This window comes from Arachis hypogaea, chromosome 2 (assembly GCF_003086295.3).
Source record: "Arachis hypogaea cultivar Tifrunner chromosome 2, arahy.Tifrunner.gnm2.J5K5, whole genome shotgun sequence".
Classification (NCBI taxonomy): Eukaryota; Viridiplantae; Streptophyta; class Magnoliopsida; order Fabales; family Fabaceae; genus Arachis; species Arachis hypogaea.
The window spans coordinates 90,871,111-90,895,127 of NC_092037.1; the positions used below are offsets into that span (position 1 = coordinate 90,871,111).

General features: G+C 32.6%; 4 protein-coding genes across 5 annotated transcripts; 2 read left to right on the forward strand and 2 right to left on the reverse strand.

The window, feature by feature from the left end:
- The first annotated feature begins 233 nt into the window (after nucleotides 1-233).
- Nucleotides 234-5,429, forward strand: LOC112750534 (chlorophyll synthase, chloroplastic). Its single transcript, XM_025799302.3, has 15 exons — nucleotides 234-560; nucleotides 760-804; nucleotides 902-990; nucleotides 1,615-1,702; nucleotides 2,535-2,620; nucleotides 2,722-2,808; nucleotides 2,902-2,967; nucleotides 3,142-3,225; nucleotides 3,336-3,397; nucleotides 3,601-3,676; nucleotides 3,798-3,860; nucleotides 3,995-4,076; nucleotides 4,579-4,655; nucleotides 4,788-4,835; nucleotides 5,095-5,429. The coding sequence occupies exons 1-15, from the start codon at nucleotides 461-463 to the stop codon at nucleotides 5,155-5,157; spliced, it is 1,116 nt and encodes a 371-aa protein (XP_025655087.1). The 5' UTR covers nucleotides 234-460; the 3' UTR covers nucleotides 5,158-5,429.
- An 825-nt stretch (nucleotides 5,430-6,254) lies between these two features.
- On the reverse strand, nucleotides 6,255-7,714 carry LOC112727886 (receptor-like protein 33). The gene is made up of 2 exons (XM_025777814.2): nucleotides 7,245-7,714; nucleotides 6,255-6,954 (listed from the first exon to the last, which is right to left on the reverse strand). The coding sequence occupies exons 1-2, from the start codon at nucleotides 7,712-7,714 to the stop codon at nucleotides 6,255-6,257; spliced, it is 1,170 nt and encodes a 389-aa protein (XP_025633599.2).
- Nucleotides 7,715-10,669: 2,955 nt separating this feature from the next.
- LOC112750561 (em protein H5) lies at nucleotides 10,670-11,454 on the reverse strand. The gene is made up of 2 exons (XM_025799350.2): nucleotides 11,236-11,454; nucleotides 10,670-11,126 (listed from the first exon to the last, which is right to left on the reverse strand). The coding sequence occupies exons 1-2, from the start codon at nucleotides 11,384-11,386 to the stop codon at nucleotides 10,954-10,956; spliced, it is 324 nt and encodes a 107-aa protein (XP_025655135.1). The 5' UTR covers nucleotides 11,387-11,454; the 3' UTR covers nucleotides 10,670-10,953.
- A 7,731-nt stretch (nucleotides 11,455-19,185) lies between these two features.
- Nucleotides 19,186-23,319, forward strand: LOC112750540 (replication protein A 70 kDa DNA-binding subunit B-like). Of its 2 annotated transcripts, none has more exons than XM_072219977.1 (11): nucleotides 19,186-19,242; nucleotides 20,225-20,391; nucleotides 20,489-20,756; nucleotides 20,857-21,174; nucleotides 21,284-21,368; nucleotides 21,476-21,608; nucleotides 21,741-21,895; nucleotides 22,032-22,161; nucleotides 22,275-22,463; nucleotides 22,562-22,807; nucleotides 22,955-23,319. In XM_072219977.1, exons 2-11 carry the CDS (start codon nucleotides 20,242-20,244, stop codon nucleotides 23,084-23,086), a joined length of 1,806 nt encoding a protein of 601 aa, XP_072076078.1. In that variant the 5' UTR covers nucleotides 19,186-19,242; nucleotides 20,225-20,241; the 3' UTR covers nucleotides 23,087-23,319. The 2 variants fall into 2 exon arrangements, with proteins under 2 accessions (XP_072076078.1, XP_029148564.1); XM_029292731.2 differs by lacking the exon at nucleotides 19,186-19,242 and having other exon boundaries at nucleotides 20,103-20,391; nucleotides 20,857-20,953; nucleotides 21,053-21,174.
- Nucleotides 23,320-24,017: the final 698 nt, after the last annotated feature.

Here is a 24,017-nt window from a genome sequence, read left to right on the forward strand (position 1 = left end):
ATCGGTATTGAAATTATTAGAGCAATTATTAAATTGTTCCCAAAACATACTATAATTTATTAATTATAAAGTAAACCTTATATAATTCAGTATAAAAATATTATTTATATATTAAAATTAATTATTAAAATTAATTATTATATATTAATATATATTATTTAATTTATTTTTATTATATATTTTATATTAATAATTAATTTTAGTATATGTAAACAGAGCAATCAAATGACGCCAGATAAACATAAACACCACAAATCTCGTAAACTTCAAAGTACCTTACCCTTTCATTAAAAGCTTTGTTTAATGTCTACCTAAAAAAAAAAAAAACTTTATCACTTACAGGTTACAGCATAGAATGATAGAACACACCACTTGTATAGTATAGTGTTCCGGGTGTGGAACCTTTGAAGCTTCTTCATCAGTTTCAGAATTACAAGCTCCTATCTTCCTTCCTAAAATAATGGCTTCACTTTCTCTCAACATGGTTTCAGTTCCACCAAGAACAACAACAATCTCATGCACAAGAACAAGGGTGCCTTCACTTCCTTTCTCATTCACTAGTAGGTTGACTCACCACAGCACTTTCTGGTTTTCTTGGTTGTTGAAAGAGTACAACATTGGGTTTTGCAAAGTACCATTTTTAGTGTTCTTATGTAACATGTACTAATTTGCTTAGGTTTAGTTTTTCATGAATCAAATGACACTCAATTTTGTTATTTTTATGCTTTTTTGGTGTTTTTGTGTGAAAATTGATTTCAGGGAGGAGATTAACTATTAGAGCAACAGAAACCGATACAAATAATGGTAATTTGTGCTTTCTTGAGTTACCATTTTGATGTTCCTTTTTCAATTGGTCATGTTTTTCTTCCTTTGTTGGGGGGTGGGGGTTGGGATTGAGCAGTTAAGTCTCAGGCACCGGATAAGGCTCCTTCGAAAGACGGTTCAAGCATCAATCAGCTTCTTGGTATTAAAGGAGCTGCTCAAGAATCAGTGAGTTAATCAACTCTGTGTTTTTTGTTGACTTGTGATGGTTACAAATTTGGGTTTCAATTTTTATTATGAATGCACAAAATGATCTCAATTAGATAATAAATAAAGCTTGATTAGCACAAAAATGAATTCACTTTTATTTTCTTCACTTATTTAAAATTGAAAGAAGTAGGAGTTCAAGAATGAATGACAAGCAAGCAAGTGTAGTTGTTCTAGACAAAATTTCTAATTCTTCATGCTGTTCTTGACAAAATATTCCAAATCTGACCACAACACGACGCGTATTTTATTTTACCTGAAGTTATATATGTTTCTTAACAGTCTTGATGCTATTTGAAACTTGTTTCTACTTTTGTAAAACTCTCTCCTCATGCGGAGGGTGAACTACAATGCACAACCTTGTAAATTAGGTCGCAGTCTGATGGGAGCCTCGTGATACATTCTTGAAATGTAGTTGAACATGTTGAAAACAAATTAAGTTTGAATCTGTTTATAAAGTACTAACCCGAAAGTTTTTGGCCGCTGAAAATTTATTGCTTTGTTTACGTGTACTTGTTAGTTAACATTATGAAATGATGAGACAACTTTGGTTTTGTACTTATTCTTTCTATTTATGCTGTGCAGAATAAATGGAAGATTCGCCTTCAACTTACAAAACCTGTCACTTGGCCTCCGTTGGTTTGGGGTGTAGTTTGTGGCGCCGCTGCTTCTGGTACTACATCTTAGTTTAATCTCATTAAGTGATATTCATGGCCTAGAAAAAACTGATATGATTAATAGTATTCTGTTGAAATGTTGCTAGTATTGTTCTCTCTTTCATCAAGTATAATCACAGTATCACACTATCCACGGGCAAGGAGTATCTTTACTGTGTTATTTCTGAATTAATCTGAAACTGATATTGTACGTTACATGATTTACATTAATTCTGAACATCTTAAGTGACAACAATAGGCAATGCTTCCATTATTGATCATCTGAGTATTACACTAAAAAAGGAAACATCAGTAGATGAGTAGAATTATAACTTCTTGGTGGTGTTCCAGAGGTGATTTATTAATTTAAAACAATCAAGAATATGCATGAGCTTGTTTCTCACATTTTCTTTTTTTTCTCTTTTTCTTTCTTTGTTTCTGTATCTATTGTTGGATTGTATGGATTAATATTTGAAATGTGCATTGCACGTACACAATTTATAGGTGTTACACACCTTTATTTATGTAATTACCTAACATAACATTTTAGTGCTTCTAACTTAACATTTAACATGTAACAACACATTACTGATCAACATAATTGTCAAAAGTAGGATGTAATTGTTCAAGACAAGATTCAAGGAAATTTAAGTGTGTATGCAAAGCATACGTTATATAGTTGGAAGACTGTATCCAACGTAGGTGCAAGTTACTGGCTTAGTAAGATAAGCTAGCGCTACAATGTGGCACACGATTGTTCAAAGGAGATAGATACCATCAAGTACATTAAACATGTTCAAAGGGCATAGATACCATTAATGTTTCTGCATCAATCTTGTGTCTGAGCAGGAAATTTCCATTGGACTATTGAGGATGTTGCTAAATCAATTGTGTGCATGTTGATGTCTGGCCCGTTTCTAACAGGATATACTCAGGTAATAACTTTGTTATTGAGTTTCACACTTTACTAGCCTGCCGGTAGTGAATGGAAGTTTCGGACCAATATAACCTTGATTTTGCTATTGTTTTTCTTTAGACTATAAATGATTGGTATGACCGAGAGATCGATGCAATAAATGAACCTTATCGACCAATTCCGTCTGGGGCTATATCCGAGAACGAGGTGTGTGTTAAATCTGAGACTGATGCTTTGTTTCTTATGTTCTTTACTTGTTTGGTCACCACATATTTCATTTTTTCACTCGAAATTCCACAGGTTATCACTCAAATATGGGTGCTGCTACTAGGAGGTCTTGGCTTGGCAGGCCTATTAGACGTATGGGTAGGTACTGCTTAGTCTTGAGATCCATCTGATTAAAAATTTTCCAGTTTGATGTGTATAATTACACACATGGAGCTCATTCATAAAAATCTTCATATCATTTTTACCCCGATCCTAAACATACCCTTAGCATCAATTTCCTGTAGGGTAGTTGCTAAAATATTTCTGTTATAGGCAGGACATGACTTCCCCATAGTTTTTTACCTTGCTGTGGGTGGATCACTTCTGTCATACATATATTCTGCTCCTCCCTTGAAGGTAAACATTTAAATTCTTCTCATTCTCTTTTCCATTATTGTTAATACGTCATATTATTTTTTATTTTTTTACTTTTGTGGTCCTTTGACTAAGTTTCACTTACAATCTAGTTAAAACAAAATGGATGGATCGGAAACTTTGCCCTCGGAGCAAGTTACATCAGCTTACCATGGTACAGTACATTTTATTTATATAATATTTGTACATTATGAGTTTTGTAGTTTTAACTGATAACCTGATTTAGTTAATTCATTGGCTTTGTTTGTCTATCTGCTGATCTTGATTCATGATTTGATCATGTTTGATTTGTTTCTAAAGCATCATTTCTATGATTGAACTGTCTTTGACAAGTTCTTAATCATTTTATTGCTGCAGGTGGGCTGGTCAGGCTTTGTTTGGGACACTCACACCCGACATTATTGTCCTGACGTTGCTATACAGCATTGCTGGAGTATGTAGTAAATTCTACATGGCATTTCATTGAAATACAATATTACTTAGCATAGTGTCATGATGTGATGTTAAGAGGGTGCAATAGATTTGTTGCTAATATTTTTGGTGATACACTGTAGTTGGGCATTGCCATTGTCAACGACTTCAAGAGTATTGAAGGGGATAGAGCTCTTGGGCTTCAGGTCAATTCTGTTACCCTCTTTCTTTCCATTACCGTAACATGAAATTTCAATTTTTTTCAGAAATTTTGGTCTTGCAAATTCACTAACACTGAAGTTGATGCTCTGAACTTTTCTATTGGCAATCTAATATGCAGTCTCTTCCGGTTGCTTTTGGTACTGAAACTGCAAAATGGATTTGTGTTGGTGCTATTGACATTACACAATTATCTGTCGCTGGTATATTTTTTATCCCTCCAATACTTAGATATTTGATCTGCATTCCAAGGTTCTTTTTCATTTTAATGTACATTGTACTCTATCTGGAAATTATTCATCATACTAAACCATTATTGTGTATCTTTATTATTTGTGAGTTGTAACCTTGATGACAGTTAAATTTAATTTTGCAAGATAGAGTTGAAATAAAAATGCATTTAAAACTATAACGTCGATATTACAATAGTTCTAAATCATATTAAGCCATGCTTTTGTCAACAATAGTGTCTACTCTCTACATTCCAGATGGTCCTTTTGACATTTTTGGTACACTCACAAAGCAATGTATATAAGAATTGGATTTATTAGTGTATCAGAATTGTCAAAAGTCAAACTGCCGTTTATATGGAATTGATGGTCTAGAAGGTGGCAGATGATTTTTTCTAGTCTTGAATGCGTCGGCACGTCCTCATCCTTGTCCTTATGAAAATTTGTGTTTCATTGCTGACGTTTACCATCGCAGGGTATCTTCTTGCGACTGGTAAACAGTACTATGCTCTGGCTTTACTCGGCTTGATAATTCCGCAAGTCGTATTTCAGGTAAAGCACACAATTACACCATTTTTCTTGCTTATTTTGTTAACTATCTTCTACAAAATGTTATGACAGCTAATAGTATTACATGCTAACATCTAAAAATGATTCATGATCACTTCATCTTATGTCTTGCAGTTCCAATACTTTCTCAAGGACCCTGTGAAGTATGATGTTAAATATCAGGTATGTACATAAAAATAATCAATATAATATGGGACTTGAGGAACAGATTTAGAGAATCGAAAGGTTTGTGAATAAAATATGAGAAACTGACTTTATTCATATTGATAGTAGAACAAGTATATATACAAAGCATGAGAGACTAGTATTTTATTGTGGGGTTGCATGGAGCATGGTATTTTATTATTTAAAAACATTATAATTCTTAATTTCCTAAGTTTTTATTTATAAACTTAAAACATGTATCATTTGAATGTTTCAGGCTAGTGCACAGCCATTCCTGGTGCTTGGTCTTCTGGTTACTGCTCTTGCAACAAGCCACTGATCTTTAATGTGAATAGTTTCTGATATTGATATGGATAGAAGAATTAAAGATGAAAGGAAGTGAGTCACTATTGAAAAAAAAGTAATTAACAAATATTAGAGTTGCTTTAATTTCTTTAGGAACCTACATGTTTTAGTTACATTCTATAGTTTATTTGCCTTTTGACACCCTGTATCTGCATGGATTGAGTTATGATCTAAGGCTAGCTGGTCCATTGCTGTGCTTATTTAAATTTCTTTTTTATCTATATAAAAAAATATATTTTTGGTTTATTATTTTCTTTTTTCTAATCCACTAAGTTTTGATGATTTATTATTGTTTAGTTGAGAAGAACCTTATTGTACAAAATGTTGTTTGCTGAAACTTTACACGAAAAACACTAGTGAAAATTTGGTTCCATTGTCCAACATCAAATGGTTGAATTAGGCTTTGTATTTGTGCAAGAAATTTAATGATGGGTTAATTAGTTAACTTTCTTTTGGTTTACCATTACTCCATTAGCATTGTTGTTTTAACTTTTACTTGTGACCTTCCAGATTCCTGAAGTAAAATTGAATTTAGTACTTTATAAGAGCTTAATTTTGATGTAGTGCCAGTGTAAAGAGTTTTACATTATTATCTAATTAGATTCATGAGTTTAGATGACTTTAAAGAAGTGTGTTTGAAAATTAATTACTTTCACTAACTGACAATACACAATTGATTGTCTTTATAAATTCTTCTTATGATTTAATATAAAATCAAGTTGACTACAAAATGCTTTGTTTGAACAATGAACTTATATTAAGTATCAAACAAGCATTTCAAATATATATATATATGAAAGCACCAATGACTCATGCTCGCTGGGATAACATGTGATACTATTTTAGTAAAAGAAATAAAAACTGCTCAAGAAACATATAGCAAGCACATACATGATGCATTAAAAAACGAAAAAGAAATATACACTGAGAATGCAATAAAGTATACAATGTTCCAGAAATGTTTTTCTTCTCTCCTTTTTTTTTCTTGCTTCTGCATTATTCATAGCATACTAAATAGTGACTAGTAACTTCTCCATATCAGAACTTTGTAACTCTTTCCTCCACGAGTTTCTACTCAACACACAGCTGAGGAAATATCCGGCAAAGAATTCTGTCCAGAAATTGCCAGTATTGCAGCTTCCATTTCTTCCAAAACAAGAGGGGAACAATCACAATTCCGAGTCCGAAAACCGATCCCAGTTCTGCACTCACTAAATTCCAGTGAACTTCACAAGCTAGGCTTCCACATGGTGGCAGTGTATGCATTCCATGATCTGGAGTTTTGGTGAGTGGAGGTCCATACAACCCATTATTGCCTTCAAATGAGCTTGCTTCGAATGACTGAAGTTGAGTACCTGGTGGGATCTTCCCAATCAAATGATTATAGGAGAGATTTAAGGCTGAGAGAAAGCTTAAACTTGCAAGATTATTGGGAATTTCTCTTTCAAGTGAGTTGTTTGGCAGATCCAATGACTCAAGCTGTATCAGATTTCCAATGGTTGATGGAATTCTACCCGAAAGACCATTACTTGACATGTTGAGCACATACAGTGTATTCAAATCCATTAATTCCTTTGGTATTGGCCCTTCAAATTGATTGTGTGAGAAATCAATGGAAATGAAGATCGTTAGGATTTTAACCAAAACAATTTGTTGACCTTTGCTTGTGACTGTTATTGAATCCTGATAATATATATCACCAACTGGAAAATCAAGATGTTCTACCTTAGATTGATATTCTCCCACATTAGACATCATGGCTTTCCAATTTCTGAACCATATTTCAGGAAATTTATAGTTAAAGGCCACATCAACAATCTGAATCTTTTTCCAAAACACCACTGTCTTTTACACATCTCATCGGACTGTGGAATTTATTGTTCCGCAAAACCAGGACGCGAACGGTGGATATCTTTCTTAGAAAGCAAGGAAAGCCCCCAATGATCTTATTTCTTCCAATGTCTAATACCTCTAAGGCAGTGCAATGTGCCAGAGACTTTGGAAGTGGCCCTGCTAATTGATTTCCATTGATGAAAACAATAGTCTTTAGAGCACAAGAACTTGGAAATATATTGGGGAACTTTGCCTGATATTTTGTTATTGGAAAGGTCAAGAACTTGAAGGTTTGAAGCATTGCACAAGGAATGAGGGATGCTGCCGTGAAAACTATTGTTTGCGAGAGAAACATAAAATGTATCAGACATGTAATGACCAATATCTGCTGGGATAACAGAGCTAAAATTGTTGCTCGAGTAATCCACAAAGGAAGCATAATGAAGGAAGCCTGGGATCTGCTCTTGCAGTTGATTGAATTGAAGGTAAAGGCTGTACAAATTATGAGTACGGTTCTGCAGTGGCCCTTCAAAATTAATTAGAAAATTGTGGGAGATATCAAGATAGTCAAGACTATCTACTCTCGAAATCCAGTTGGATACTGTTCCTTGAATCTGGTTATATGAGAGGTTCAAATCACGTAATCCAGATTGGTACCTCAAGAAATCAGGGAAAGTTTTCAAGTTGCAAGATGCCATGAAGTAGGAATTGTTCCACTAAATTTGCAGCCATAAAGAAGTAATATTGATAAAGTGAATTCTACAGTGTCTAACTTATTTTTAAAAGTAAAAAAATAAAATATTTTAAAATAAAAAGTAAAATATTTAAAATTTATTAGATATTATTTATTTGTTCTTTTTTAGTTAGACACAATGACAAAGGTATCCTAGCATTCACCTATTAATAAATGCAGCATGTTACCAATAGAAAGGGGAAGTGGAATTGTCCCACAAAGCCAGCATGTGACAAGTTCAAATAAGTCAAGTTCTCCAATTTGTTGAATTTGGATGGAATGGAAGAATTGAAGTAAACTCTCGAGATGTTGGAGACTGACAAGGCTGCTTGAATTGTCGAATCCACCTTGGATGCCTTCCTCACTCAAATCAAGAGCAATAACATGATTACATGAGCATCATGATCACAAGATACGCCACTCCAATCACAGCATGCAATACTTTGATTCCATGTCTTCAACTTGGTGGAATATTGATGGTCGAACGTGAAGTTGTTCCTGAATTGAAGCAACAACGACTTCCGATACACATGCAATAATGGATGATTGATATCACCAAAAAGAAGATGATTTGTTGAACCTTCATTGATAATTTCATCTTAAATCTTCTTTACATTTAGGCTGAAACCAATTATTAGCTATGTTTTCCAAAATTGATTAAAAAAAATCACTTATCTATTAATTTTCAGTTTTCTTTCCCATCCAAACTGATTATAATAAAATGGTTTGATTCGAATTTAATTACAAAATATGAATTAATCCTGCCTGATATCTGAATTAAACGGAATAAAAAGGAAGATAATAGTGTATGCCCAACAACCGTGTTCCATAAAAATTTTATGATAAATTTTAAGAATAAATATTGTTTTGGTTTCTAATGTTGAGGATCAGAATCAAAATTGCCTCAAACATAATTTTTTATTTAGAATTATTTTTAACATTTTTTTTTTCGTATTAAAATCATCATTTTTAATAAAATTTTTAATTTTATTCTTAATAATAAAAAATTATAAAATTTTTTTAAAAAAATAAAAGAAAAGAACGCGTTTTGGGGAGAGGGGAGGGGGAAGAAAAAGCGTTTTGGGCGGGGAGGGAAGGGGAAGGGGGAGGGGAAGGGAGGGAGTGAATTTTTTCTACTGAAAAAAAACTGGATGATGTGTTTAATCTAACTATTCATTACTCTCTTTTATTTATTTTTGGTCCCACTTATAGAATCAAAGGCGAGAGATCACACTTGATTCACCAAAAGAAAGAAGAAAGGAGAGAAGGACTGCGATGGTAGAGAAAAAAGAGGGATAGGAGATGCGCCGGCGCTGCTCGCCGCCGCCGTTGCTGTCAATTCGCCCACGAGCTGCCGTCGAAAAACCGCCGGTGATTCTGCTTCGGCTTCTGCTTCTTGGCTTTGGCCTTTGCTTTGTGTTTCTGCTCGAGCTTCTGCTTCTTTGACTGCCTCTGCTTCTAATTTTGATTTGTTATTTTTTGATTTTATTGTTATCGTGTGTTGATTTGGTTGTTGAATTTGTGTTGATTTATTGAATTTCTGATTCTTTGATTTGTTGAATTTGTGATGATTTCATTGATATTTTTCTTGGTAAATGTGCTGGTGGTGGTGAAAGTAAAGGTGCTGATAGTAGTGGATGATATTTTTTTCTAGAAAAAATTAAAAGAACGATTTTAATACGAATTATGTTGAAGATGATTTCGTTTCTGACCCTCAACGTTACGGACCAAAACAATATTTATTCCTAAATTTTACTAAATCTTTAACTTTTTTTTATAATATGTGAACTTTTAATTAGATGTTATTTTAATATGATAACTAATTATATTTAAAATTTGAGTTATTTTAATTTAATGAAAGTTAATATCTTTATTATAATAAAATTATTTTATAATCTAATTATTAATATTTTAAAAAATTATATAATTATCTATTTTAAATAATAACTAAATTATAAAATAATTCTACTATAATTAAAATATTAATTTTCGTTAAATTAAAGTAACTTAAGTATAAATATAATTAATTATTAAATTAAAATAACACTATTTTGTATATTATTTTTAAAAAAATCGAATAGAATTTACCAAATTTTATATACATAGTAGTGTTTTATAAAAAATTAACTATCTCTCTGTATTTTATAAAAATATAAAAATATCTCCTTCTGCATGGCCGATATCCATACATGGCTTTAGATTAAAAACTAAAGTAAACCAAATCAACACCATTTTAGCACCTTTCGCATAGAAAATTTTTCGATGGGCTGATTTCCTCTCAAAATTCCTAATATAAATTATGAAACACAATAACTATTGTACAACATAATATTTACATATTTTGTCCAAAATTTTAATTTTCTCATCTCTGTGGCCCAAACATTCTTTTCAAAAATTTAGTTCTAGAAGTAGTTTGATAATTTGGTGTTTTAGAAATTAGAACTAAAATTGTACCAAAAAATACTTAGGGAAAACCCAAAATAATCATATTCTTTAAGCACAAAAATTCAAAATAATTAGTTTGAGACTGACTTCACAGTTTGAACTAAAAAAGGAGGACAGTGTGCAATACTTTGATTTCATTACTTCATGGATATGCTTCATCGAAAGCAAGGCATGATACCAGAAATGCAAGCGGCCGTTTATATAATGCAAAATGTGCCAATGACAACTTGTTTGTCTCATCACTTTCCATTCAATTGAAGTTAAAATCATCTTACTCATCAGTTTTTAACACAGTTGGGAAAATCTACCAGCAGAGATCAATAATTTTATTTTGCCAAATACATCACTAAATATTACAAAATTAATGTTTAGGTTGCAATACTTCGTTAGTTTAGTAGCAAAGATGAAATGATATTTGCACCCATCATAAGTAATGGCATTATTATGCTACAACATAAACCACGATTCAACTCTCTAAAGGAAAAATATTAAGATTTGTCATTACATCATTAAACACAACATTACAGGCAAACCATATACTCCTACCATCAAAGCCTAACAACTAAAACACTAGTAATAATAAGCATAACCTCTCAATATATGCTAGCTAGCTAGTTATTATTAGAGAACTCTAGACACTGGACCTAAATACCTTGTTATATATTAACCCTAAACTAATCACTACCTAGTACTAATAAATTAAGCACACATACATTAGAAGCTAGCATATATGATTAGGATTATAATAAGATGATGGTACTACTTGTTTTGGTTCTTGGTGGAAAATTTGGACTCATCAATCTCAACGCCTTCCTCTTCAGCACGCTCTCCTCCAGATTTCTCCATGGTGCTGAATCCACCCTTGCGACCCATCTCTTGGTACCCTTCTGTTCCCAACTGCTCCCTCCTTGTTTGCCCTCCCTTGCTCCTTCCTGACAGTGAAACAACATCTTTATATCATATAGTTGCATATTCATTTATATACATTTAACGTAACATTATTAATTTATTACTGAGATTATAATAATAATAATTAATAACCTTCAGCAAGATGCTCCTGAGCCTCAAGGGACTTGCCACCAGTTCCACCAGGGACCACAGTCTCTCCCTGTTTTGCCCTTTCATCAAGCTCTTGTCGGCCCTGTTTTGCCCTTTCATGAAGCTCTTGTCGGTTTTGTTGCTTAGATGCCATGCTTATAACTTATATCTATGCAATAATTTAGTTGACTATACCGGACTCTTTGCTCAATATGCCAACATAGTCCTTGATGAGGCTTTATATAGGCAACAAATTTGGGTTGCATAATTAATACTAAAATTATTCGATAGTAAGGAAGAAAAATCAAGAACGTGACAACTACTTAGAAAGGAACAGTGAGCATGGCCATGCATGGACACGTGCGGTGCATGCGTGCAACCCAACTCCAAAAATGACACGATATCCAGTTATTTATTTGGGAATAGGGCAGCGAACTTTTAATATGAGCATGTACTCTTTGTTAGGTTAGCAGGTGTGTATTCTACGGTGTTTCTGATAAGTTTCTTTAGTTTTTATTAGCTTTTAACTAATTTCTCTTTAGCATTGTATTGTTTATTCTTTCAAATAAGATTGTCATGTGCTACAATTAATCTGTGTGATAAAAATGCCTTCAACCTTGGTCTTCATAACATTTGCAAATTAGCTTCCTTAACGTATGAACTATATGTATTCAATCCATACTCTAAATTTTTCAATTCCATCTTACTTGACACGACTCTGGAACAAATAAATTTACTAGTAATGTGATAAACAAATTTCATCCAATATATATCTTTCGAGTAAATTAATTTTTAAACAAAATAATTAACCTATTAATTTTTAGTTTTCTTTCCCACCAAAACTGATTGTAATAGGATGTTTGAATTAAACGGAATAAAAAGGAAGGTATACAGAAGTGTATACCCGACATCCTTATTTTATAAAAATTTTATGGTAAATTTTACTATATCTTTTTTAAAATAATATGTAATTTATTTTGTATAATCTATCAGTATATGATAATAATTAATTATATTTATCTTTTGAGTATAACTCAAATTCAAGAAGAGTTCATATTTTTTTTGTGGTGGCTAATAAGAGTTAATATTTTAATTATAATAAAACTATTTTGTAATTTAAATTATTATTTAAAATGAATAATTATATATTATTTTAAAATATTAATAACTAAATTTTTTATTTAAAAATTTACACAATTTATAATTTGATAAAAATATATTAAAAATGACTAATTTTAATTTCACAAAATACACATTTTATACTTAGATAAGAAATAATGTATATGTTTAATATAATTTTTTTTGTTAAGTGATAACAAATAATGCATGTGCTTCAAGTAACCGAAATTCAAATGTTTTTTTAAGAAAAAATGAACCAAAAAAAAAATTAATTATTAATATTTAAAAAAATATATAATTATTTATTTTAAATAATAATTTAATTATAAATAAATTCTACTATAATTAAGATATTAATTTTTATTAAATTAAACTAACTCAAATGATAAATATAATTAATTATTAAATTAAAATAATATGTTATTTTATATATTATTTTACATATTATTTTAAAAAAGATGAGTAAAATTTATCAAATTTTATATATAAAATATTGGGTAAAAAACCCAAATGAGCCAAGGGGAGCTCACTTTAACCCAAATCAGCCAAATCAAACTTCGATACCTCAATCCACCAGAACTAATTTTTATATAATTCGAATCAATAGGATTCGAATCAAGTTTTCACGTAATTCGAATTGATTCAATACGAATTACTTTCAAGAACTATTCCAAGGTAATTCGAATCAATAAGAAACGAATTATGCATGCAAAATTCCTTAGTAATTCGAAACGACTAATTTCGAATTATAATAGGGTAGTTCGAATTATATCAATTCGAATTAGATGGAGAAGGGCACAAGAGTGAGGTTCGAATCATATTGATTCGAATTAGGTGAAGTTAGTGACACAAAGTAATTCGAATCTAGTTGATTCGAATTACAAGGGTTTCGGCTATATAAGGAGTTCGAACCAAGTTCATTCGAATCACTTTGTCATTCTCATACCCCACCAAATCCCAGAAAAAACGACCAACATTCGGGCCGAGTAAGACCAGAGCGGCATATTCAGGCGATGGGGGACGATCTGGGGAGGCTTTATCGTTTGGATGGAGTTGCTCATATCGCCGGGGTGATCAACGACGAGGTTAGTGGTTTATGATGTTGCGCTGTTGATAGTGTTTTTTGTTAGTGGTTTATGGTAGTGGTTGATGAAAGCGGTTTATGATAGTGGTATTTGTTAATGGTTTTTTATAATGGTTTATGTTATTGTTAGTGGTTTAGGATAGTGGTTTAGGATAGTGGTGTAGGCAAGTAGTTTTTGTTAATGGTTTTTTATAGCGGTTTATGTTAGTGTTAGCGGTTTAAGCTAGTGGTTTTTGTTAGTGGTTTTTGTTATTGTTTGTTGTTAGCGGTTTTTGTTAATGGTTTTGGATAGTGGTTTTAGTAACGGTTAGCGGTTTAGGGTAGTGGTTTATGATAGAGGTATATGCTAGCGGTTTTTGTTAATGGTTTTACTTGTTAGTGATTGTTGTATTTGTTAATGGTTTTTGCTACGTGGTTCATGTTAGCGGTTTGTGTTTACAATGTTGGTCGCTTGTTTCATATATGTTGTGTCGCACGATTTCTTTTTTGGTTCTTTATGAAATAAATTGTATATGTTAGTGGTTTGTGCATCTGTTCTAATTATGCGGTTTATGTACTGGCCAGCCTCGTCATTGCATATCCAGCGTTAGGCGGCAGCAGGGGATGCGTCTTGATGAGAGGTATGTTCCGTACTTGCAGATGGCCGGATTGTACCATCTTCCGTATGTGGCCTTCACCAGCGAGCAAACAGGGAGGTTCCTTACCCCCTTCAGGATTGAATTGACACACTCAGAAATATTGGTCCATGTGCCCGAATCTCCGACCCTCATCACAGTACTGTGTCCACAACGAATACTCAATTCGGTTTGCCCAGTCACACATTGCTGGATTCTCAGAGCGCAGAATGTCAAACCAGTAGTCAAACTCCACTTCGGTCTTCGCATATGCGGCATTAACAAGAAGCCTCCGGGCATCTTTTCCCTTAAAGGTCGGGGCGAAATTCGCTGCAACGTGTCGAATGCAGAACGCCCGGTATGCAGCCGGAGGTAGCCATCCCCCATTGGGAGCCTCGAGCGCTGCCTTGATGCCGTTATGCCTATCTGAAATAACTAATAGACCCGGCTGAGGTGTCACGTGCTCACGTAGGTGGGAGAGAAAGAAAGACCATGACTCAGCATTCTCACCCTCACCTAGTGCAAATGCCACGGGGAGTATGTTGGAGTTTCCGTCCTGTGCAATCGCGACTAGCAACGTTCCCTCATACTTGCCATATAGATGGGTGCCGTCAATACTCACCAACGGCTTGCAATGACGGAATGCCTCGATACAAGGGGGAAAAGTCCAGAACAGCCTATGAAAATAAGCCTGAGACTCGTCATGCTGTGCCCCAACTTGAACAGGGCAAGTCCTGAGGACTGCTACAGTGCCAGGCATCGTCAGCTGAACTCCTAACACCCACCGATGGAGCTCATTGTACGACTCATCCCAGTCCCCATAGATGACGGCAACGGCCTTCTGCTTCGCCATCCATACCCTCATGTATGTAGGCCTGAACCCAAAGTGTGCGACCGTGGCATTTTGAAGCACCTTGATGTTGACGGCGGCATCAGCCCTTACCATCGGCATAATGAATGTCGCTATCACATGGTAGTCCAGACTCCTATGGTCGCTGGAGATGGAGGTGGCGAGACAGGTATGCGGTCCGTTGTACCGCTTCACTTCCCAAATGCCCTTCCGCTGTCGGAGACTCAACCGAATCAACCATGTGCACCCATTCCCAAACTCAGAACACTTTTCCACATACCTGCGGTAGTCAGACTCAACGACCTTGTACTGGACCCCTCGGCGGATGCTGTAAGTCTTCACACTCAACAGCGCCTCATCTTTATCCTGAAATTGTTGGCCAACCTGGAACTCCGTCATACCGGCAGACCCTTCCGTATCTCTAGCGCCAAATCCAGAGGCCTACACAGGATTTTCGTCCTGCCTCATGGCATCCAGGTCCAACGATGAAAAATGGGGTGGGTACTGCTGTGTGCCAGAACTAGATCCACCTGTAGCCCTTCTCGGATCAGTAGTTCCAAGATCATTGCCGCTGTCATCAGCGATCATATCCGGCTCGACATCATCGTCATCTGGATCATCAAACAAACCCTCACCAACACCAGCCGGTGTAGGACACTGCACTTCGGTGGGAAGATGTTCCCCATATCGAACCTCATCTCCAACATTGCCGCTCAGATCAACGGCAAACGATGGGGAGGCAACAGGCTACATCGGTGGCTCATACACAGGAATGGAGGATGAAGCAACCGCAGGTCTCGAGCTCGAGCCGGCAACCGTGGCTATAGTATTGGCATTCCAGTTCGAACCACCCGAGCTAGATACCACATCAACCAACTTTGCCAACAACTCTGATGTCCTTACCTCGGGAAACTGCCTACGACAAAGAAACATAACCTGCAAGTCCTCATCACTCCCGATCGTGAAACAATCATACTTCACGGTATCATGGAGCACCGTGGTTGGGATGCGATAGAAAAACTTCTTAACCCTTTTAACTCCTTCCAGACCAAGCTTCTCCAGCACAGAGCTAACGAGAGCATCGTAGGTGGTTGTTGGCCTCACGATAATACATAGGGGATCCTTATCAGTGAACTTCACGCCGGACCGAGTTTTTCTCTTAATCGACTCTCTGTGATGTACCAGCACTAAAAAACTATCCTCACTAGCCATCTCACCTCTTTGTTGAGAGCTACGTGAGTTCACAGCATATATATAGAGCTCCGGTTCATTGTAATTCGAATCAACTACATTCGCACTATATATATATATAATTCGAATCAATTGAATTCGAATTACAATTCCATACTAATTCGAAGCAATATGTTTCGAATTATGTGCACGTTCAGCCTATCTTAGTAATTCGAATTTACTTAATTCGAATTACTCAATACTAATTCGAAACAAGTTGTTTCGAACTACTTGATACTCATGCATGCATGTAATTCGAATTAAGTCACGTCGAACTACATGGGATTTTAATTCGAAACGATTAGATTCGAATTATATAATAATTTGCTTCTGGTTGAATGGTGTCTAGGAATTCAGTTTGGTTGATTTCCGTAAATTTTCCACTCCCATGGCTTAATCACGTTTTTTATCCTAAAATATTGTTTTATAAAAAATTAAGGGTAAAAAACTCAAATGAGCCAAGGAGAGCTCATTTTTACCCAAATCCGCCAAAACAAATTTTGATACATCAATCCACCAAAACACATTTTTATATAATTCAAATCAATAGAATTCGAATTAGCTTTGCACATAATTCGAATTGAATCAATTCGAATTATGACCAAATACTCTTCCCACATAGTTCGAATCAATTAGATTCGAATTAGGCATGCAAGGTTCGAATTATATCAATTCGAATTACATGGAGTACGTGGCTTAGAGGAGTTCGAATCGAGTTGATTCGAATTACAAGTGAATTCCCTATAAAAAGGAGTTCGAATTAAATTAAATTAAATTAATATTTAAATTGAATTCCCTGTAAAATTCTAATAATTTTAATATTTAAATTAAATTTTAATTTAAGTTTTAATATTTAAATTTTTTTTCAATTTTAAATGAATTTAGTGTTATTTCAAAGTTAAATGTGACATAATAACTAGTATATTTAAAAATTAATATAATATTTAATTTTAGTACGTAAATAAAATTGATCTATTAATAATTATTAATATAAAAGTTTCTTATTAATTATTTAAATTAGATTTAATAGTAAAATAATATTAAATCTGTTTAAAATTTTTTAAAATTAAAATAGGTTATTTAAAATATTAAAAAATAAATTAAAAAATTAATTTAAATATTAAAAATTAAAATAATACTTTATCCTATAATGTATTATTTATACTCTCTATCTTTCTCCTATAAAGTATTATTTTAATTTTTAATATTTAAATTAATTTTTTAATTTATTTTTTAATATTTTAAATAGCCTATTTTAATTTTAAAAAATTTTAAACAGATTTAATATTATTTTACTATTAAATTTAATTTAAATAACTAATAAAAAATTTTTATATTAATAATTATTAATAGATCAATTTTATTTACATACTAAAATTAAATATTATATTAATTTTTAAATATACTAGTTATTATGTCACATTTAACTTTGAAATAACACTAAATTCATTTAAAATTGAAAAAAATTTAAATATTAAAAATTAAATTAAAATTTAATTTAAATATTAAAATTATTAAAATTTTACAGGGAATTCAATTTAAACATTAATTTAATTTAATTTAATTCGAACTCCTTTTATAGGGAATTCACTTGTAATTCGAATCAACTCGATTCGAACTCCCCTAAGCCCGTACTCCATGTAATTCGAATTGATATAATTCGAACCTTGCATGCCTAATTCGAATCTAATTAATTCGAACTACGTGGGAAGAGTATTTGGTCATAATTCGAATTGAATCAATTCGAATTACGTGCAAAGTTAATTCAAATCCTATTGATTCGAATTATATAAAAATGTGTTCTGGTGGATTGATGTATCAAAATTTATTTTGGCGGATTTGGGTAAAAATGAGCTCCCCTTGGCTCATTTGGGTTTTTTACCCAAAAATTAATTCTATTTTATAAAAATCTAATATAAAATTAGTGTGTCTTTGTCTGCATGGCCAATATCCATAAATGGCTTTAGATTAAAAACTAAAGTAAGCCAAATACAAATAGGCACCATTTTAAAACTTTTGCAATTCGGTTCCTAAAAATTTTGTTCGATTGGCTGATTTCCTCTCAAAATTCCTCATATTGATTATGAAACATGATAAATGTTGTAGAAGATGATACTTACAAATTTTGTCCAAAATTAAGCCCAAACATTCTTTTTAAAAATTTAGTTCTAGAAAAAGTTTGATAATTTGATTTTAATTTAAAAATTAGAACTAAAATCGTAACTAAAAAGTTTGCTATAACTTTACACGAAAAACACTAGTGAAAATTTGGTTCCATTGTCCAACATCAAATGGTTGAATTAGGCATTGTATTTGTGCAAGAAATTTAATGATGGGTTACTTAGTTAACTTTCTTTTGGTTTACCATTACTCCATTAGCATTGTTGTTTTAACTTTTACTTGTGACCTTCCAGATTCCTGAAGTAAAATTGAATTTAGTACTTTATAAGAGTTTAATTTTAATGTAGTGCTAGTGTAAAGAGTTTTACATGATTATCTAATTAGATTCATGAGTTTAGATGACTTTAAAGAAGTGTGTTTGAAAATTAATTACTTTCACTAACTGACAATACACAATTGATTGTCTTTATAAATTCTTCTTATGATTTAATCTTTTAAACTAGTAAACTAGGAAGAGCACAAGCTGATATGGAATTTTCCTATAATTTAGATTTTTTGTAAAATTATTTTTAACACAAGTTTCATCTCAGTTTTATATCTATGTATCTAATTATGTATCTATTTGTAGTGTAGGTCTTAGGTTTCAATCACTACCAATTATATTTATAGGTTTTAGTAGGGTTGGTAATTTTTTTAGGCTTTAATGTATACAAAAAAAAGTAGTGGATATGACATTTCATTATATTTGGCCCACACTTCATGTTTTTGTGCTTGTATATACGGATCAAAAAGATTAAAGGCCCTCATTTCAGAAAAATATGGTTACAAGCTTAAAAAAAAAAAGACCAAATTAGGTTTTAAAAAAAATCAAAATAAAAAGAATCCAATCTATTATAAAGGTGAGGTAATAAAAGTGAACTATACCAGAAGATAACGTTGTATTGAGAAAGAGTGGCTAGGGTTAAATATTAGGAATGAGAAGGGTTACACAGGTGTGCTCTTTGATGCAGAAATCTCAGGACTTAGATGTTCAATTCATCGATTGTTTACTTATATTTTTCTCTCTGATATATTTTCGTTTATTTCATTGGAAGATTATTCATGGTTTTATTTTTAGGGTATGGTTCGTAGCATTTAGATATTTTTTTGGTATCATGTAGAAGTGGTTTTGGTGATTGGTGGTTGTTTGGTTTTCCCCAAAATCTGGATTTGTATTCTGACAAGAGATGGGATTTGTGATTGTAAATCTGATGTCATTGATTCTGTAGATTTTTTCTTTTTTTTTTTAAATTCGAATTTTTTCATTTATTTCATTGGAAGATTATTCATGATTTTGTTTTTAAGATGTGGTTTGTAGCATTCAGATATTTGTGATGTATGACGTAGAAGTGGTTTTGGTAATTGGTGGTTGTTTGATTTTCTCCCAAAATCTGGATTTCAATTCTGACAAGTGATAAGGTTTATGATTGTATATCTAGTGTCATTGATCCTGTAGATTTCTTCTTTTATTTTTTTTATTTTTAAATTCGATTTTTTTTAATTATACATCATGTAAATGCTTTATGATTTTCATTTCATCTTTCTTTGCTTGTGTCTTCTCTATAGAATGAAGGCTTATTTGATTTGATGTTTGATAGAGATCTTTTATGGAGATGTGAGATGTGTGAATGTGGAGTAGTTGGTGGTTGTCAGTATAAACTTCTGTGATATCAAAAATGGTAGTTTTCTTATCACATCATTTCTTTTTCCAAGAAAACCCTAAATTAGTCTATGAGAAACCTCAGTTCTTTTTGGATTTGCAAGGTGAAAAATCTTTACTTCCCCCCATTTTGCTAAAAAATTTGAATTCAAATTTGAAACTATTCATCTAGCGTTGTCTATAAAAGAGGGTTGAAGTGGTAAGAGTAGTGCAGATCATTGGCTTTGTTCATCTTTCACATATCTTCATATTGTTGTTGTTTTCTTTTCTACAAGTGTTTTAGTACGCTCAAATGAGTCCATCTTTTGATGCTATTAGCAAGATAGTTCCTCCAAGAGAGGCTTGGAGGCTTAAAGTGAGGGTAATTAGGGCTTGGATTGTTCCAAGCTTTGGAAATCCAGATTCTCCAAATTCAATGGAGCTCATTTTGGTGGATGAAAATGTTAGTCATTTTATTTGTAGTTTATTTTGAGTTAGCATATTGTTGATATTTCTTTAGTTGCTGACTAACATGTATTCTTATTTTTTATTATTTATAGTCAAACAAAATCCAGGCCACTATAAGGAAGCAGCTTATCAACAGGTTTAAAGATAATATTATTGAAGGGAATTGCTACAAGATGTGCTATTTCTCTGTTGTTCCAAATCATGGCTCTTATAGAGCTACAAAACATGAGTTTAAGCTTACATTCCTCTTCCGAACAATAGTAACAACTTTACCAGATGATATCATACCAAGAGTCTGTTTTACTCTATATCCTTTTGAGGAGATATTGCAAATGAGTCAAGATCATGATTATTTAGTTGGTGAGTGGTTCTGTATTTCTTTTCCATTATTGAGATTATGTGCTGTTGATCCTGTTATATATTATTCTACTTTTTTGCGGTTTTTTTAATGTACTTGCAGATGTTATTGGGTTGCTGACTTTAGTTGGAGAGGAAAAAAGTTATGATAAAGATGGAAAAACAATCAAGATGGTTGTTGTGGAGCTTTCTTCTCAAAAGTTCGTTGCTTCATTACTTTCTTATTTCAGCATATGGTTTTCATTTATTTTTTGTTTTATCTATTTTTTATGTTACAATTTGTTGTGTTTTATTTGTAGGATGGTGCTTAGGTGCGCCCTGTTTGGAGAATATGTGGATCAACTAAATCATTTTCTTTCTTCTGGTTATGTTGAACAACCAGTAGTGATTCTTCAACTTGCCAAAGTTAAGCTTTTTCGAGGTACTGTTGTTGAATATTGTATTATCATGATTTTTTTAAACTCTTTTCTTACATTGTTGGTATAAGATTTTTTTGGAAAGGTTGCTAACATTTTTTTCCTCTTTTTTAGGGCAACCTGGGTTACAAAATGTCATGAAAGCAACAAAAATATATCTTAATCCTGACTTGGCAGCTGTTGTTGATTTCAGGAAGAGGTTTGTGTAGTACTATTTTTCATATATTTAGTTTTATTTATTTTTTATGTATGTTTGAATATGCTGAAAAAAGCATTAAGATTGTTCCTTCATTGTCATTTTGTTAGCGTGGTAGAGCAAGAGATAAATGGGACCCAGCCACTGTTTATTGCTAATGAAGGAAAAACTATCTCATTGGAGGATGACTTCATGAGGTTGACTAAGAAATCTACAATAGATGAGTTGCAAGAATACAAGGAGGTTAAAAATTTTTTTTTTAATTTGATTTGTAGTTATTTGTTTTCGTTCTTGATTATTAAATCCTTTGAAACTTTGATTCTTAAATTTTTATGGTTTTTTATGCATTTGGCTTCTATTTTCTATGATTTGTAGGATGGAACCTTTGTCATTTTAGGTACTATCATTGATGTTGTAGAAGAGGGGTGCTGGTGGTATTCTACCTATGTTTGTGGGAAGACAGTACATCCTGAATCTGGTGTTTACTTTTGTGATATGTGCATGCATCATGTGACAAATGTGATCCCAAGGTTCTGTCATGTTACATTCTTGTTTTTTTTATTTACTTTGTGATTTTTATTTATGAGTAATCTGGTCTTTTAATGTGTTGAATAGACCTTTTTCATTTACTACTATTTTTTATGATCGTAGTTCATTCTTTTGTAGGTATAGGCTCAAGGTAGTTGTATCAGATGAAACTGGACAGGGTATATTTGTCCTATTTGATCGTGAAACAACCTACTTGGTTAAAAAAACATGTGCTGACCTATTTAATGAGGTACATAAAGATTCAAAGGTGTGTCAGATTTGTCTTTCTCTGTTTTAATGAAAGAAAAGCAGAAAGTAGTTTATTGGTTTTGTTCAAAATGGTTTTTTTATTGATGGTAGCATTTATTTCTTTCTTTGTAGGTTCTCTGTGGGGATGACTACCCTATCATTTTTAGAAATTTGGAGGGTAAAAAAGTCTTGCTGAAAGTGGATACTAAGTCTCTTGGTGTTGATAGATATTTTGGAACTTTTCGTGTGAAGAGGATTTGTGATGATGCTGCAATTATTTCAATGTTTGAACTTGCTCAGACTGAGATAACACCTTTGAAGGTACTTAATTTATTTATAGGTGCCATGTTTCATTTTTTTGTCGCAGTCCTTTGATATCTATCTTTCCTCTTTTGTGCCTTTTGTCTTATTATTTAAAGGATGCACCTGTTCCTGTGTTTGGTCCTGAGTTGGGTGAAACTTCTAATACAAAATGTTTAGAGAATACTGTCATGTCATCTTTTCTTCAAAAAGAAGCAAATGTTGCTGGACTTGATGATATACACTTAGATATGGAAGGTGTTAAGGAGGTTGATATTCAAGATCATTCTGTTGATAGTGATGAAAATGTAGTGCTGTCGGATGATATTGGCTCACTTATTCGGTCTGATGTTGATGAAACTCAGGTGATACTCGATTTATTGCTTGATTTTTAATAATTCTTATTCATCATTATAATTAGTTTTCTGTGGAGTTTCAATAGGTTTTCATCTAATTGGGTGATCCTCTTTTTTTTGGGTGCTTTCCTTTTTTTGTTTTATTTTCTTGTGTAGGATTCGCTCTCACACCTTTTAGATGACTCAAGGAAAGTTAATGTGCCTAATGTTGTTCCCAAAGATGCAGTATTTTTAAAGGTGAAGAGGAATCTTGAGGCTGATTTTGATAAGGAACTTGAAGATAGTTAAGATGGGTGTTTATGGATGAAAGCTAGCTGCTGTCTTAGGTCTATGAAGTTAGATTTATGTAATAGGTTTTATCTTTGTTATGGTGAATTATGTATGAAGTTTATTAATCTTCCTCTTTTTTTGAGGTGTGTCCAACTGCTAGGAGAGTCATCTTTGTTCCTCTTTCTTTTTTGGAAGAACTTTTGCGTTTTGAAGTTCTACAATGTTCAAGCAGATTAGTGGTTCTTTTGTCCTAGGTGTTATATTTATCTTTTTTGTTTCAAAGAGAATATGTGCTACATTAAAATCTGCTTTGCTAGATATTGGACACAGTGTCATATAGTTGGAGGAGTGTAAATATAAGTCATAGTGTGGATGTATATGTCCACTGTTGTGAATTTCAGTAATGAATGTAGTTCTTATGATATTAATTATAATATGCAGCAGCTTTATTAATTTGCATTGTATGATGATAATTATTTATTTTTAAAATTCAATTTACCGATAATTGACATTGAATATCAAATATGATAATTACTTTAGAGTTCGCCAATGTTTAACTATACAATGATTTTTAATTAAATATTTTTTTGCCAAATACAAATAGCAATGTGGCAATTATTTTAAACAATTAATTTTTTTAAATAAGATAAAAGGATATGAAGAAGACATCTAACTCTTTTAGATATACAGATATATATCGATACATGCGTAAGGAGAGACATAGAGAGAGAGTTATTTTCATTGTTCATGAGTGCGTTTTAAGTAGATTAGATTGCTGCTGCTAAATAGTTATCTCATTCTTTGGAACTTACTTTTTTTGTGGAGGTCAGTATTGTATTTTTTCTATTCATCATGCCTACTGATTTTGCTTTGGCAAGGTTGAATAGGATAAATATTTTGAAGAGGAAAAAGGCATTCAAGTTACAACAAAGAAGAGGTGTGTTATTGC